This window comes from Sinocyclocheilus rhinocerous, unplaced genomic scaffold (genome assembly GCF_001515625.1).
Source record: "Sinocyclocheilus rhinocerous isolate Xijiao unplaced genomic scaffold, SAMN03320098_v1.1 scaffold574, whole genome shotgun sequence".
Classification (NCBI taxonomy): Eukaryota; Metazoa; Chordata; class Actinopteri; order Cypriniformes; family Cyprinidae; genus Sinocyclocheilus; species Sinocyclocheilus rhinocerous.
The window spans coordinates 631953-645368 of NW_015659919.1; the positions used below are offsets into that span (position 1 = coordinate 631953).

A 13416-nucleotide genomic window follows, 5' to 3' on the forward strand; every position below is an offset into this window, starting at 1 on the left:
GACGCGTTTCAGAAAGGCGGGGCATAGAGGAGAAACAATAATGTACAGTATGTGGAAAATAATGTGTTTTTTTAACTTTAAACTGCATAAACACATTTCATTACACCAAATACACAAAATAATGTTCTTTTTAGCAACATCATATGACCCCTTTAATTTTTTTAAATCATCCTTTTTTTTTACCACTTTCATCTTTTATCTTCTTTCTGTCCTTTTACCCAGCATGAGATTGAAAAAGAGTGTGATGGAGCTTTTCGTTCTCCACAGGTACAGCTCTTGAAATTAAAAGGATCTCTTTCATCTTTCACTCTGATGGACCGTGATAAAAGTGGAATGCATTTAGTTTTTCCCGGGAAATGCTTTTTTGGCAGCAGAATTGCGTAATTTGTGTCAAAGTGCAATAACATTGTGTCATGTAATGCCATTGCGATATCCTATTTCAGTCGTTTATTCAAACAGTATTCATCACCTTTAAATTTAGGTTGAGCTCCACTTCTTACAAGGGCAGTCATTCATATTTTAGTGCAGTTAGAATGGGCACAAACAGGCATGCGAGACTGAACCAGTTAAAAATGTGATTTCTTTAAACATTTTTATTAAAAATCACTGTTATTGAACTTTGAATGCACTTTGTGTTTGTTTTGTCTATTCCAAAAAGTAATTTAATATAAAGCTTGTTGAGCCCACAATCCATCTGCCACTGTTTGGCATATACCTACAATTCATGTTGTGCAGTAAATTATCAGGGCTGTTTTTCATTCAGGGTTTAGTCATCTTGCTGTACTTATCACGCAAATGCTTTTCATAGTAACTAAATCTTGTTTTGCTCAAGATGTCTTTCCAGAGAGATTTGTTCTATGAGGGTGATAAGATGCATATGGAACATTAGCTAGTAAATATCCAACCTGTAAAGTTGCAAAGACTAAAGTCTCAAATCCAAAGAGATATTCTTTATAAAAGTTAAGAGTCAACCACGCTTCCTAAAACGGCTCGTTCTAACACATTTTATGGAGGACTGTTTCCTGATCCTGGAAGAGTAGACTACAATGCCGAAATACTGTTCTGACTCACAGACTGTAAGTACGTAAGTACGCCACTGATGATTCTAACGCGAGTTTTGAGCAGTGTAGAGTAGCGCTTGTTTGTCATTTCTCCGATCACAAATGCAGACATGGTTTTATGCGTAAAAAGACAGTATAAGTCATTATAATCCATAATTATGTTCCCCCTGGATGTTAAAAATCACTGTTATTGAACTTTGAATGCACTTTGTGTTTGTTTTGTGTATTTCAAAAAGTAATTTAATACAAAGCTTGTTGAGCCCACAATCCATCTGCCACTGTTTGGCATATACCTACAATTCATGTTGTGGAGTAAATTATCAGGGCTGTTTTTCATTCAGGGTTTAGTCATCTTGCTGTACTTATCAACACGAATGCTTTTCATAGGAGCTAAATCTTGTTTTGCTCAAGATGTCTTTCCAGAGAGATTTGTTCTATGAGGGTGATAAGATGCATATGGAACATTAGCTAGTAAATATCCAACAGAAAATGGAATTGTCTCTGTAAAGAAATGCAATGTGATAGATGTATAGGGTGCTTGAGAACAGCTGTCATATGCATCTGATGTCAATATAAATACATTCTGATTGTCTTTCATGTCTCCTTTCATAATGGTGCTGCTTTTTTGTCTCCTCAGTAATAGTTTATGGAAATGGGCTTGGCAATGCCAATATCTAGAAAGCAATGTGGATGATGGCTGATGTAATGGGGCTCAAGATCTGAGAAACAAAAATATGTTTTTTGAAATCTGAAATTTGGGGCATTTTAAGCCTGTATTGGACAGGACAGTTGAGTAGAGATAGGAGGCGAATGGAGAGGGGATCAGGAAAGGACCTCAAGCCAAGGCTCGAACCGGGGTTGACCTAAAACTCTGCTGCGTGATATGTCAGAGCACTGCCCACAGGGAATTCAATTTTTTTTTAAATTAATGAAACATTATGATATACAATGAATAAGAAAAATGTAAGTTTCTGAACTATTTCTAGGTTACAAATCAAATAAGTGCATTTTGTGCATGAGAACAAAATTAAAGTCTGTGTATTTAAAAAAAAAAAAAAAAAACTGGTCCCTCAAGTCATGCAGATAATATGATTTGTTCTGCAAAATAGAAGCATTTTCACCAATAGTCTTAAAAGTCTAGGCCCGGTAGTTTATGTATAAAGATTATTTAAAGTATCAATAAACTGGACATTTTTTACATCCATGCTCAAGTTCAGACTTTAATTGACTATGTGGGAATGGTTATTAGCTAGTGCAGATAATATCAACCGATTAGTTAGCCTGGCAAATATATTGTTCTTTTATTACAGCCCAGACATAAAAAATACATATTTTTTTGTGAGCACTCACTCTTACAAATCAATATAGAGCCTAATTTTGAGACATCTCTTTACTTTTCCTTCTCTTTCAAACCAAATCTAAAAGGAACCATGGGAGGTTCATGCAGGCATTTCCAGCTTTTGTTCAATAGCTTGAACTGTAGTCACATACTGGCCCTTAGAGAAATATACAGTGCCTTGCGAAAATATTCATACCCCTTCATTTTTTTCACATTTTGTTAAGTTGCTGCCTTATGCTAAACTGCTTTAAATTACCTTTTTCCCCACATCAATCTACACTCCATACACCATAATGGTAAAGCAAAAAACAGGTTTTTAACATTTATTACATTTATTTATTTATATTATAATTTATTAAAAATAAAAAACTTAAATGATGCCATTGCATAAGTATTCATACCCTTATCTGGGACCTGGCCAAACTGAGCAATTGATGGAAAAGGGTCTTGGTTAGAGTGGTTACCAAGACCATGATGGTCACTCTAGTTGAGCTCCATGATCATATATGCAGATGGGAGAAATCTACAGAAGGACAAATATCACTACAACACTCCACCGATCTGGGCTTTATGTCGGAGTGGCCAGACTCAATCTTCTCTTCTAGAAAAGTATTTCACGTGAGTTTTGAGCTTTATCTTTGCACAAGATAAATATAGCCCTCTGGGCTTTGCACTACCAGCGGCATTTAGACAGAAGCGATTGCTGTGTTGAATCAATGTTTTTTTTTTGTGCAGCCTCTTTTTTTGTTGACATAGCCAGAGTGGGCCATGTGCTAATCCAGCAACAGGAAGTTATGAGTGCCACCACCCTCTCCCTCTGACACATAAAAATACACACGGTGCTTTCTCACTTTCACTCAGCCTGTGCTTCTCACTCAGAGACACGTGTGCCAATACTTTAAACAGTTTGTGTGCATAGATCTTAAGACCTTTCTCATGTTTCTGTGGTCCGACTTCAGTGAGTAAGACTGGAGCCGGTCTTGGGTCAGTGTCTCTCTCTGGAGCACTGCCACTGCTGAAGGACATGTGAGTGTTACCACAACATTACCTTTACTGACTGAGGCCATGCTGGATTCACACACACATTCACACACTGACTCAAACACTGTCTCACTCATTTACTCGCACTACAGTCGCCTGCCAACATTTCCATCAGCAGAATTAAGGGTATGACCAAATATGTAGGCGGTATGAGTGATTTTATATTGTGATATATATGCTGTATAGTTAAAAAGTTTTGGGTCAGAAAGAATTTTTTAAATTAAATTAATATTTTTATTCAGCAAGGATGCATTAAAGGGGTGGTTGACTGTTTTTTTTCTAGGCTTGATCTTGTTTACGGGGTGCAGTCTAACGTGTTAATGCTTAGTTTAAAAAATGCATTATTTTTCACATAATTTACCTTTATTCTACACCGCTCTCTCCCTTCTCCTTTGAACGCTCCGATGAGTTCCTGTTTTTATGAAGCCCCTCCCTCAGAAATATGCGATGGGCTCAGATTGGTTAGCTGGTCCAGTGTGTTGTGATTGGCTAAACCGCCAGTGCGCGTCTAAACGTCACGCCCCTCAGCTCAGCAGCATGTGCTCCGGTTGTATTGTAAACCATGACGTCGTCAGTATTGCTTATCAATTTTAGCCCGAATGAGACACAGAGGATATTAATGAAGAGGATCGCGCAGAACCTGTGCAAGCACACGGTTCCTCAGATTGGTTAGCTGGTCCAGTGTGTTGTGATTGGCTAAACCGCCAGTGCGCGTCTAATCGTCACGCCCCTCAGCTCAGCAGCATGTGCTCCGGTTGTATTGTAAACCATGACGTCGTCAGTATTGCTTATCAATTTTAGCCCGAATGAGACACAGAGGATATTAATGAAGAGGATCGCGCAGAACCTGTGCAAGCACACGGTTCTTAATGGTATGTTTTTTGTTTGTTTTTCTCATACTTTTAGATACGTTGTTATTTGTAAATGCTACTGCTTCTGTTAGCTTTTAATATATGGTTTTATTCTGATTAAAGCTTTAATGCAGCACGGCAACCGCATGCTTAACCGCATGCTCAACCGCATGCTCAACCGCATGCACCATGTTTAACGCTTCTCATAGCTATGTGAAAAATATCTGTCTGACATAGTGTATAATGGAACAGTTTATTGGAGCTGACAAGCTGATGATCAGGTGAGAGAGAGAGAGAGCTTTTAATATATGGTTTTATCCTGATTAAAGCTTTAATGCAGCACGGCAACCGCATGCTTAACCGCATGCTCAACCGCGTGCGCCATGTTTAACGCTTCTCATAGCTATGTGAAAAATATCTGTCTGACATAGTGTATAATGGAACAGTTTATTGGAGCTGACAAGCTGATGATCAGGTGAGAGAGAGAGAGAGAGAGATGCAGAGCAGGGGACGCGAGGAACAGGATTAAGAACCGCTGCTTTAGAACATTGATTTTGAAACTTGTGAATCCATTAGAATCATTAGAAGACAGAATCGCGATTCATATATTAATAGATTTTTCCGTGCACCCCTAGTTTTGACGGCATGGCAACAACTCTTCTTCTCTAAAGCAGCGCAACATGGCCTCGTCCCCTTTGTTGCATGTTCCCGGGGGCGGGGTTTATGTAAATTTCTGTGTTTGTGATGTCACAAACCTGGGAAGTAACTCATTGTAGTCCCTATGAGCTGTTTTTGTAGGCATTAAACTGAAAGAAATTTAAAAGACGATATCTCCGTTTGCATTGAACTTTCAGCGTCGTATCTTTGCAGATATTGTTTATGCACAAACAGCAACATTACACACTAACTAACGTTAAAAAATGTAAATCTCAATCAACCACCCCTTTAAATTGATCAAAAGCGACAGTAACCAAATGTTCTTTTGTACTTTCTTTCATCAAACAATCCTGAAAAACAATGTTTTTAACATTGATAATAATAAGAAATGTTTATTGTGCACCAAATCAGCATATTAGAATGATTTCAGAAGGATCATGTGACATTAATGACTGCAGTAATGATGCTGAAAATCTAGCTTTGCCATCACATGAATAAAATACATTTTAAACTATAATAAAATAGAAAATTTCAAAATTGTATTTAATATTATAGATTTTATTGTTATTTTTTATCAAATAAATGCAGCATAAAATTAAAAAAATGTAACGACCACAAATTATTAAATTGTAGTGTATGTACATTTTTGTTTTATTAATTTTTTGTTTTGCACAACTAATAATATCATGATATTAACAGTACAGTAGTATCTTTTTTTCTTTCCATTGCACAACATATACCATCATACTGCCTGAGCCGAAGATTGTGAGATAAGCATCTTGAACTCTGAATAAACATTATACGTGGTGCTTTTCCAGAACTGTTGACATAATGTCAACATTGAACCATTCAACCCTCCATTGTCCACAGCCCCCTCGCACCCTTATCCTCCAACTGGATTTTTTCCCCTCCTCAGGGAATGTTTCATTTTTCTCCATCTATGACTCATGGATGACCCTCGTTTTGTTGGCAGGACAGCTCGTAGCCGGAGGAGCGGTGAGGCAGGGACCAGGGCCCTTTATCTCTCACCCGAGTGTCTGATTACAGCCATCTTCAGGGAGATGTGTCAGACACAGAGCGAGCGCTGGACCACAGCATGACGTAGAAACACCTCCCCCTCGATTTATCACTCTCTCCTTCTGTATGTGGGTGTCAACTTAAGACTGCATGGGAATGATTCAAAGAACTCCCTCAGAATGACAAATTATAACAGCACAAAGCAAAATGAACAGTGTGAAGTCTCCACAGTTTTACATGTGTACTATTTTATTACTTTCCCTGAAGTTCATATGTGGTCAATATTTCTTGTCGCAAGTTAGATTTCATGACTATTTTCATCTATATCTTTGACCATAAGAATTAAACGGGCTGTTTTTGCTACTGCACCTTTAAGACTTAAATATTTCTTGAGAGAACCTTGCCAAATTACTGAGAAAGTTTCCTGTTAGCTGGGAAATGGCCCCTTTAAGTGAATTCAGAAAAGATAGATGGATGATGCCAAACGTCAAACCCCAGATGACTCGCTCGTGAGGAATGTAAATATGAAGCGTACGAGATTCATTCATCATTCACTGTCCATGCTGAAATGTACGGTGCTGAGCAGGAGAAATCTGTCGCTGATTATGTGCAATTCTAAGCTAACATTTGAAATATTGGGAAGGACATTTGCATACTTCTTCTAAAAGGTTCTTTTCAGTGAAGGTTTTTTTATACTTGTCATATTGTTGTTGACTGGTTGGCAGTAGCACATGTAGGCTCCTGTTTGCTCCATGCGGCCTGTTTTAGTCTATTATTCTCAGGCACTTGTGTTGTCCATGCTCCCTGCTGTTGTACTCCAATTAAACGTTTCCTTTAGCAGGCCACCTGCCATTACCCATCAGCAGGAGGTGAGGGATTTCAGCTCTTGAGAGCGGAAATTGTAAAGAGCTCCGAGTAAATGATTGATGAAGTCAAGTCTGACACAGACAGAAGACTGTAGCTGTGTTTGTATCTGAAAGTGTGAGAGCAAGTGACATTATACATATGTTGATGAAGAGGATACTCACTTTCATTCTTGTACTCTTTGTTATCCTCTTCTTTCTCCATTGTACAGGTTTGGGGTCAGCAGTTTTTTTTCCTGAAGAAATTTTTCAACAAGGACACATTAGATTGATCAAATTGTGGTAATTTCCACTGAAAATTCTGCTTTGCCGTCACAGGAATAAACTTTTGAAATATATTAAAATAGAAAACAGTTAGGCCTATTTTAAATTGTATTTATATTTCACAATATTACCATATTTTTGATCAAATAAATGCAGCTTTGGTGAGCATAAGAGACTTCTTATTTTCTTTTGTGTTGAAATATGTACCATATATTAAACATTATTTTGCTAAACATTGCTTTGTTTGTCTCTTTCCAGATTACCACACTGATCAATCACAAAGACAAGCTCAAGAAGACGGAGAAGACCTTAAGGGCCATCCAGAGAGTGGGGCAGGCGGTCAGTGTTGCAGTTGGCCGCTTCGTGGCCGTGGGTGAAGCCATTGCAGCAGAGAATGAAGACTTGAAGGACGAGATGGGACTGGCTTGCTTTGAGGCCCGGAGAGCAGGTTAGTCTGACACTACTCAACTGGAAGAGCAATGACACTTAAGCAGTTTTAATGGGTAGAGTTACCAGGCAACGAGGAGCAGGAAATGGACAGCTGGGTTAAACATTGTGGAACTTGTCAACAAGCTCAGGACTGCCTGTCAGGGTTGTACACCATGCAAAATTGATTTGAAATTCCTTTCAAATTTAATTTAATTGATGTAGCATACAGGAATTGCATTTCAAAATGAATTTAAGGAAGTATAAATAAAATGGAATGAAATTCAGAGACATGTAACTGTTGTAAATGCATTTTCTAATGATTCTTTTATTTTTTCTTTATAACAGTAAACATGATATCATACATGCAACATATGAGGTACTTCAAGAAACATTAGATCATAATAATATTCAATCATTGAAATGCCGCCTACAAAAATGAGTATTTCATTTATATACACTACTGTTCAAAAGTTTTTACAATTTTCAGCAGCTATTACTTAAATCTTAAGTGTCACACGATCCTTCAGAAATGTTGCTGTTTAATATTTTTGTGGAAACTGTGATAGTTTTTTTTTTCAGGATTATTTGCAATGAAATCTTTTGTAACATTATAAATGTCTTTGCTGACACTTTTGATCAATTGAATGCATCCTTATTAACAAATTTACTGACCTCAAACTTTTGTACGGTAGTGTATAATGAATTTAAAATCCTCAAAATGGAGACAAACGACATGAAAGAAGCCTGTGAGCAAGCTTAAACCTTAATGTGATTTTTATGTTTCATATAAAAACTGTGTTGGACTAATTAAATTCCAGTCAATCCAAATCAGTTTGTCATTATGTGGGATGTAGCCAATTGAAAAATCAACTGCCAAATGCCATAAAAAGTGAGTCTATCAAGTTTTATTATAAGCTGCATGGTTTAAATGAATATGCACAGTTTAATATATTTAAAGCCTATAATTTGATTAAAATGGGGTTTTCACATCCATACTGTATGGATGCAGCTGTTTTTAGATGCATGGATCCAAGATCAGCTTTTTTTTTGCCTGAATCTGTTGAGGTTTGTGAAAGGGAGAGTGCTGCAGTTTCTCTTCTATTAAACTCTTGATGTCCCATCTGTCTCTGAAGAGTTTGCCTAAAAATACCCCACAAATGTGCGTTTCCATATCTCTCGTTTGTGATGAAGTGTTGCTGTGCTTGCTCTTCGAATAACCAACACGCGCACAAAGAGATTTGATCGGTTCTGACGGTTTAAAGAGGTTTACAAAGGCAAGCAGCTGCAGTTATGAAATAAATACATTTGATATGAGTTGACATCTATGAGGCTTTGTATAAAAACTAGATGATTGAGAATTATTTATTTCTGCATTAACTTATTTAATAGACTAGTACCCTGGGAATTAATGCACTATAAAACATTTTTTTTTAAAGTTGTTAATAAAACATTATTGGAATGTTTTTTACGAGAAAATATTATTTCAGTCTTTCTACTTCAAAATTTAATTTTAAATTTAACGTGTTACTTTTACTCATTTGTGAAATTTCTGAGTGAAAACTGTTTCAAAGTATTTTTTTCAAACATTTTTCATTGTGTAGAGATATCTTAATTGTCAGACCTAAAAATTTATTTTATTTTATTATTTTTTTTGATACATTTCTTTGAAATAAATGCCACTTAGTCTGATTTTTTATCATGTAATGTCATGAATTAATACACTTTCAAGTGTGGCTTAGAGTCCAAATAATGTTTTGCACGACTGTGTATTTAGTAGCAAAACAAGTGCTGTGTCAATCAAATGCGACTATCTTAAAGACTCAAAGTGTGTTGTGGTTTACATTTGTCCCTCCGGTCTGAAATAACAGGAGCTCTGTTCTGCATCTATAAATACAGATAGTTGGTGGTCTCTGCCACCTCCCTTCCCATACCTCCCAGCGCAACAACACCGGAATTAGACTGGCTTCAAGTTAGTTATCAGACTCCCCACAGTGTTTGAACGCTCACCCACGCATTTAATCCTCCTGATTATTACACGGGCCGCCCATGTGTGACGGGCAAAAGTTTTGACCAAAACACATTTAGGCAGGTGGGGAAAAAGTAATGTAGACTCGTCTCAGGAGAATAAGTCAGATGTTATAGAGTGGTGAAATCTTTTTGTTTATAGAATAACTAAACCAGTTCAGCTGAGGTACGAGAGCACATCGTCTGAAGGAGATGAAAGAGAGCTTTCATTGAAAAGGGGAAGCCCTGATTTGAGAAATGACCTGTGACTTTGTGTGTAACCACAGATGTGACGCAGTGGCCTGCACGTCTTTAAATCCAGGAGTTTTTTGAATGATGTAGAGATTACATTGCTGTGATTGGCTTTCATCTTCTCGGCTGCAGGAAGGATGGTGGAGGATGTGTTTTGAGTACAAGTCTGTGTGGCTTTAAAGTGCACTGCATACAATTCATTGTGGTTGTTTCTTCAACTATGGGCCCTTTTGGCTCTGTGTGTTTTTTACAAATAAAATTAAATATCATTACATATAAATCTTTTGTTTATTAGCAATTTCCAGCAGTTGTTTCTGTCATTTGTTCATCTGTTTTTTTTTTTGGAATAAAACAGCCGACTCCTTTGTCTTGTTATCACAACTAGCATTATGTATTCTAATTTTATACAATTAAATAATATTTTCTTACTTTTGCACAATTGGAAAAAAATTACAGCTTGATTAGAATTTGGAAAACAATTTACTTTTTACTTTACTTTTAGTCATTTAGCAGACGCTTTTATCCAAAGCGACTTACAAATAAGAAAAAGTAATTAAAACTAAAAGCTAAAACTCTATAAATACTATATATATACACACATTTAAGAAAATAAAAGAAAGAATGGAGTCGAACGGTAGAGTCAATGGTCTTTACACTCTTCGGTCTTCACACGACCGCAGCCGCGACCGCTTCCGTGGTAAACTAAGCTTCTTTTTAATTAGTTTAACAAAACTCAAATTGAGTTCAGCTGGACACACTTTCCTGTTTATCACACCAAATGGCCAAGCAAAGCGCACGACACTGACAAGATACGCGATACAGTACGAGACCAATCGCATTTTCAGCAGGTCTCCACATAGTAAACAAAACAAGCGTTTCCTAGCAACGATAACTGCGCTAAACACTGAGACAAGAAATAAATACACTTACAAGCTGCTTTTAACTTCTGCTGATTGACTGCTTCTCACAAAGAGTATTTCTTTACACTGTTTTGCTGGCGCTTGAACACACTTTCCTGTTTATCACAACAAATGGCCAAGCAAAGCGCACGACACTGACAAGGTACGCGATACAGTACGAGACCAAATGCGATTTCAACGATTGATTAATTGCGATTTTCAATTGCAGCTTCATTAGAATTGACACACAATAAAAAATATTATTTTCATCTGCCAAATGATATTTACCTTGATTTTTCTCAGGCTTGCTTTGATAATGTTAGCAACAATCAAACTTCAGTAGTTTTTATTAGTTTAGCTAAATGAATTAACTAATTTGTGTAAAAATTACTATAATTAATTCTCACAAAATAAATATCAAAATTCTTCATGTGTATTTCACCCTTTTAAATGATTATAGTTTTAAAAATATATTTTTCTGATGGATTTTTAAGACTGAACATCTGGGCCGGAAACAAGGGCAAAACAAAATCTATCCATAGAAGACATTTGAAAAGCAAAAATAAATGATCAAGACATTTTAATGTGTTCTTAATATAACAAAAAGAAATAAAAATCTGTTAGTTTGAATAAAAATCAATTCCTGGGATATAAAAGTATTTGTTGTTGAAACAAAGTTGAACATTTTCATAACCTGAAGTTTGGGAACTCTAGTTGCAGTTTTGCTGAGAATGCATTATTTTCTCTGTCTTGCTTCTCAGGGACCTCTCGGCCTTATATAGACAGATAGACAGCTGCTTTTGAGCAATGATTTGATACTATAGTACTTTAAATTAATGAAGTGCATTCAAAAGCAGCTGATGCAAGCTGAGACGATGTCTGTAAAGGGCATCGTTGCAGAGATCTCAATGTTTCACTCTCTATGCAAGCCCAATGCCTGAGGCCGTGTCTCTTTAAAGCAGGAAACTCTCTGAAAAGAGTTGGCTGAAAATGCCAGCCGCTAAGGACTGCACCACGTCTCTGGTGCTGCTCAAGGGATTCGGCTATAAGCTTCCACAAAGACGCCGCTTCAAAGCTCAGGAAAGACACAGAGGCAGCAAACAATCCCCTCCAGAAACAAGAATGTTTCAGTATGGCCGCTGCTAAACGAGACGAAAACCAACAAAGCAGGAAATGTGGGCATTGTGCCCAGTCAGATGACTATGGATAGGTGTGCACAAACTGGCAAAGTAATTTGGCCCACAATGCAGCGTTCTGCACAAGGCACCTTGATTGTTAAAACCACTTTGAGATTTAAGAAAGAAAAGCTGTCGGATGCAATCAGGACGGTGTCTTCAGATGGACAAATGTGTCATTGAACATGGAACAGAGCTGTTTCCCTTCAGAAATTACTCTCATTTCTATGTCTAAAACATCTGTCTGTATTTCTCAGCCTCTTTCTCCTTGCACTTTTGAATGTGTCAGTCTTTCCGTCTCTCAGAATAATACTGCTTTATTGAGGCACGAGGCAGGGAACTGCACTCATCAAGCGTCCTTTCAGCACGTTCCAACTGGGACATGACACGCCAGCCGTGCCACCCTGCCCAAAAATAAGCCAGCATATAGTATTTGTGTCTAGACAGGGTTGTGTGCTAGTAGACGCCCACTGAGGAAAGTGAGATGTTTATTGATGTTTTAAAAAGTGACCACCCGGAGTGATGGATTGCTTTGTAAATAATCAAATGGTGTGTGACTTAATGTGCTGTGAAACGTATTGAACTTATTTTTGTTTCAGAGCAGTGGCAGTTTTATGAATGCTTGTTGGTTCATCTATAAGTGTTTGTTTTTAAGGGAGAAGACATGTTATGTATGTGTATTTGTTTTCCATGACCTGAAGCGTTTCTCACAGAGCAGTTTCAGTGCTAGTGAGGATTTATATAGAGTTGCCTCAATGACATTCATAAATTTGAAAGTGTCCCAAAAGTGTCCGAATACTTTTTGTGGCCTATTCTAGCTATATTTTGGGGATGAATAAAAAAAATGTCCCAAGAAGTTGGCTAAATCTGACCGAACCTGATTTTCTGGATGCTATCAAAAGGAAAAAATGCTTCATCATTTGTTTTTGTTTTTAATTCAAAAACATTTATAGTTTTTATGGTTTGGGTTAGTATAGTAATTATAACTTTGAACTTTCTATTCATCAAAGAATCATAAAAATAAATATTCAGCATTGATAATAATAAGAAATGTTTTTTTGAGTAGCAAATCAGCATATTAGAATGATTTAGAGATTTTAAAGGATCATGTGATGACGAAGACTGGAGAAATGACTGCTGAAAATTCAACTTATCCATCACAGGAATAAATTACATTTGAAAGTATATTACAAAGGAAAACAGTTATTTGAAATAGTAATAATATTTCACAATATTACTGTTTAATTTTTTTGATCAAACAAATGCAAAGATACCAAAACCATGAACATTTCTTACCAACCCCATTTGAACAGTTGTTTGTGTGTAATATATATATATATATATATATATTATGTGGTTGTTAAAGCATTTTGAGGGTTTCTTAGTGTTTTTTTTTGTAGTTACTTACAAGACCTGGGGCCCGTTCTTCGTACGTCGCTTATTACATCCGAGATAACCAGGATGAGCTTCCAAGAACCAAACAATCCAAGATCATGCCAAATCGTCAACAATCAAATCCAGCTAACTGAGTTAGCGACGTACGAAGAACGGGCCCCTGGGTGGT

General features: G+C 36.9%; 1 protein-coding gene across 1 annotated transcript in view; it reads left to right on the forward strand.

The window, feature by feature from the left end:
* The window catches only part of LOC107724361 (alpha-catulin-like), a 68310-nt gene that overhangs the window by 30513 nt on the left and 24381 nt on the right, over positions 1-13416 (forward strand). The window contains exon 2 of the mRNA XM_016533267.1: positions 7352-7541. Within this exon, the coding sequence (XP_016388753.1) occupies positions 7352-7541 (190 nt within the window). The remainder of the gene's footprint in view (positions 1-7351; positions 7542-13416) is intronic.